This window comes from Fulmarus glacialis, unplaced genomic scaffold (assembly GCF_000690835.1).
Source record: "Fulmarus glacialis isolate BGI_N327 unplaced genomic scaffold, ASM69083v1 scaffold19336, whole genome shotgun sequence".
Classification (NCBI taxonomy): domain Eukaryota; kingdom Metazoa; phylum Chordata; class Aves; order Procellariiformes; family Procellariidae; genus Fulmarus; species Fulmarus glacialis.
The window spans coordinates 1,468-5,304 of record NW_009218965.1 but is presented as its reverse complement, the minus strand read 5'-3'; the positions used below and the strand labels follow the sequence as shown (position 1 = coordinate 5,304).

Below are 3,837 nucleotides of genomic sequence, written 5' to 3'. Positions count from 1 at the left end.
TTGCAGAAGGTCGGAATTTTTCAGTAGAAGGTCCCTCTCAGCTCTGTCTCCAGCCCTGACACACAGGCAGGGCTGCCCTGAGGTGGGCTGCAGTCTGACACACCTGCCAGGCAAAGGTCCCAGGTGGGAACAGCTTGGTGGTGACTTCTGATCTTGGGCAGATCCAGCAGGCATGGCCACGCGTGGTCTCACGTCTCCAGAGCCCAAACCCACTGCGGGTTAAAACAAGCATCTCAGACTTTGCGTGGAGCCTGATGATGAGTTTGCAATTGTCTGCGCTGCTGCCGGGGGGGTGGAGGTGTCTCTCGTTTCGCCTTCCCCAGGTGCTGAGCTCTGACTTCACTCATCTCTGCTTATCTTGCTCTTGGAACAGGACTGATGTCCCACCTGTGTTTCCCTAGCCAGGTCTGCACGGGAAGGTGGCAGGATGGCTCGGAGGATGAGCATCGACGAGTTGGAGGACCAGCTCCTCTGTCCCATCTGCTTGGAGGTCTTCAAGGAGCCCCTGATGCTGCAGTGTGGGCATTCGTACTGCAAGTCCTGCGTGGTGTCACTCTCCGGAGAGCTGGACGGGCAGTTCCTGTGCCCCGTGTGCCGCCAAACCGTGGACTGCAGCGCCTCGCCACCCAACGTCACGCTGGCCCGTGTCATTGAGGCGCTGCAGAGCCGGGGTGAGGCAGAGCCCACCCCAGAGTCCTGCCCAACACACCACAACCCCCTCAGCCTCTTCTGCGAGGCCGACCAAGAGGTGATCTGTGGGCTGTGCGGCACCATCGGCAACCACCGCCAGCACAAGATCACCCCCATCTCTACCGCGTACTGCCGGATGAAGGTTGGCAGGCAGAGCCGGACGGGGCTCCTGGGGTGGGGGTTAGGGCACCTGCAGTACTTGCTGGCCAAATGTCCCCCCTCCTTCAAGGGACAGGATGGAAATGATGCCAGTGAGAGGAGCACAGTCCCACGGCACAGCCAGATGTGGGGCAGGGTTCCTGGGCTGGGGGGCAGCCGTTTCTCAGGCTGAGCATGTCCCTGGCTGAGAGGGCTCAGGGTTTTGGTTGCTGAACTGTGGTGGAGAGAGCCAGGGGTCGGGGAGTGTTGGCGGGGCCTTTCAAGACTGTTTCCAAACAGCTTCAAAAAAGAGTCTGGAGATAAGGGCTGAGGCGAGGTGCCACAGGAGAGCAGGGAGGCAGGGAAACAGGAGCCCCAGCCAGGCAGAGTAAACAGCTGGCGTCCCCTGCCCAGCATCACATGAAAGCCCCAGGAATGGAAAAGCACACGGCCACCCATCCCCTCCGCTCCTGGCACTGTGGAGATAAGAGGAGGCACCAGAAATGCTCCTGCCCCAGCCAGGCTCCCGGCACTGGCACTGGGAGGGTGCCACTGGCCTGGTGCTGGCTTGTGGCTGCTCGCCCCCTGCTTGCCCCCCACTTGCCCGGTGCGGAGCCACCACGGAGTGTGAGATATGGAGGGTTGGGAATGGGAGTGGAGACACAGTGCTCCTGGCAAGAGTACTTGGTCAGCAGCATCCAGATCGGGGCCATGCTCCAAGTGCTCTCCTGCCTCTGGCAACCCCAAATCCTCTATATGAAGAGAGTAAAGATCAGCAGGACATGCAGGGCCCTAGAAAGCTTAGAGAAAGCTTATGAGAATGTGGCTTCTCAGGGCCACGTGCTCCTCGAGGGACTGACAAGCACTGCCTGCAATCCAGGAGGATGCCATAGAGGTCCCTGCTACAGAGGTGCTGTCTTTTCAGGAGGAGCTGTCTGTGCTGCTGACCGATGTCCACCAGTACAAGAGGAACCTGGATGAACAGTTCAGCAAGCTCATCAACAACAAAAGCCGCATCGCAGTGAGTGTCATGTGCCAAGGGAGCTTGTGTTTCCAAGTCCTGTGTCCCACACAGCCTCTGGAGCAACCTCCGCTCCTGGGTCTCCCCAGCTCGTCTCCTCTACTCCTCTCCTTCTCTTCCCCCTTCCCTGGGGGAGCAGACAGGGCTTATCTTCCACCCTGTTCCCTGAGGTTCGTGTTCTCCATGAAACTTAGGGATTAAACATAGACCTGTTTTCGGGAAGGGTGACGTAGCCCTTTTTGGTGGCACAGCCCTGTTTTCGGAAAGGGTGAAGTAACCCTCACTGAGCGTCCTGGCAGGAGCAGCAGTCAGAGCTGGTTTGACCGAGTGTCCTTGGAGGTGGGGAGATAACAGGTGGAAAGGACCCCACTCGGAGCAGGCTTCCCAGTCAGAGCAACGCCATTGGTTTCACATTGAGTTTATGCCTGGTTTAGCTGCGTGTCCGTTTTCCACGCAGTAGACGTCTCCAAGGGACCTCCTGGCATCCCTTCTGAGGCTTCCCAGTGGGGCTCCTCAGAAGGGCTCAACCCAAATGCAACTGGAGCTGCACTTTCTTCCCCTTAGCCCAGCACACAGGTTGTCCCCTGGGAGCAGAGGGATCCAACACCTCTTTCAAGGCTCTGATGAGGCTGGTTGGGACATCAGGAAATCAAAATCTGGGGGAGGAGAGGTTTAAGACAGGGGTGCTGTGGTGGTGAGCTGCTGAGGACAGCACGATGAAACAACATCTAGCCTGCTGTACAGAGCTGCTCTTTATTTGGAAAGCCAGAGGAGGGTGGCTTGGTGGGACACGTTGACATTGCTGGTAGCATCTCTGAAACCAAAAAGGGGGTGAAGGGGACAGAGCAAGGCAGCTGTACACAGCCGCTTGCTGTCTCCCGGCAGAACGAGGCAGATGTCTTCAAGTGGGTGATCCGGAAGGAGTTCCAGGAGCTGCACAGGTACATCGACGAGGAGAAGGCCACCTTCCTGGAGAGCATAGAGGGGAAGGCAGCCCAGCTCATCACCTCCATTGAGTCCCAGGTCAAGCAGACATCAGACACCCTGCAGAGACTTAAGGAGATGCAGAGCTCTCTGGAGGCACTCAGCAATGAAAGCCAGCTTGATTTCATCCGGGTGAGTGCGCTCGCTAGTGAAGGCAGTGCCAGGCCCTCAGCCTGCTGCTCATAGCCCTGAGCCCTGCCTTGGGCAGTGGGAACCCTCACCAAGCACAGCTGGGACACCACAAGAAGTGAGATGTAGGTGTCCTCTGTCCAGCCAGGGCTTCCCCCGACGGGAGAGACCTGCCCTCCACGAGAGATGATGCCCTTAGCTCTCCCAGGAGAGGAGAGCCCTGGCCTCACCAGCCCAGGGCACGGATGTGTGCAGCTGTGACCACGCAGAGGAGCTGCCGTTGTGTCAGGCTCCCACCACTGACTTTCTCTTTCTCTTGTGTTTTCCAGAAATATGGCTCCTCCCAGTTCAGGTGAGTGGTGCGACCCAGCAGCAAAGAGCATCAATGGGGATGGCAGTGCCTCTGCACCAGGGCTAGAGGTCCCAGGCCAGTGGGCATCTCAGCATTGCTGGGCAGCCTCACGTGGACACTGCTGTTGTGATGGACAGCCACGGCCAGGGCCATGCACTCAGCCCCAGAGGAGGGCAAGAGCAACTGGCGAGACACCAGTGGCTCCGTCATACACGGCAGCCAGGTGGGAAGAGGTCTCGCACCATCCACGTCACCTGTGTCACAGCTGCCCATGTCTTTCCAGGTCAGAGCTCCCCAGCCTGCACCCCAGCGATGGCATCTTTATCCCCGTGTCCTTCAAGCCGTGTTTCCACCAAGACGACATCAAGATGACTGTGTGGAAGCGCCTGCACCGCCGCGTCCTGCCAGGTACCGACCTGCCCCGCTGGCAGCGCACCAGGTGCCCTGGCTCAGTGGCACGTGGGACAGGCTGCCCGGCCAGCCTCGCGCCTCCCCGGCCTCTGTCCTGCCCTCTGCTTCTTCG

The 3,837-nt window shown here is 59.1% G+C and overlaps 1 protein-coding gene across 1 annotated transcript in view; it reads left to right on the top strand.

Annotated features, from left to right (window-relative positions):
• The first annotated feature begins 427 nt into the window (after positions 1-427).
• Positions 428-3,837, top strand: part of TRIM73 (tripartite motif containing 73) — a 4,202-nt gene continuing 792 nt past the window's right edge. The window contains exons 1-5 of the mRNA XM_009580219.1: positions 428-832; positions 1,754-1,849; positions 2,735-2,965; positions 3,292-3,314; positions 3,598-3,722. Of these exons, the coding sequence (XP_009578514.1) occupies positions 428-832; positions 1,754-1,849; positions 2,735-2,965; positions 3,292-3,314; positions 3,598-3,722 (880 nt within the window). The remainder of the gene's footprint in view (positions 833-1,753; positions 1,850-2,734; positions 2,966-3,291; positions 3,315-3,597; positions 3,723-3,837) is intronic.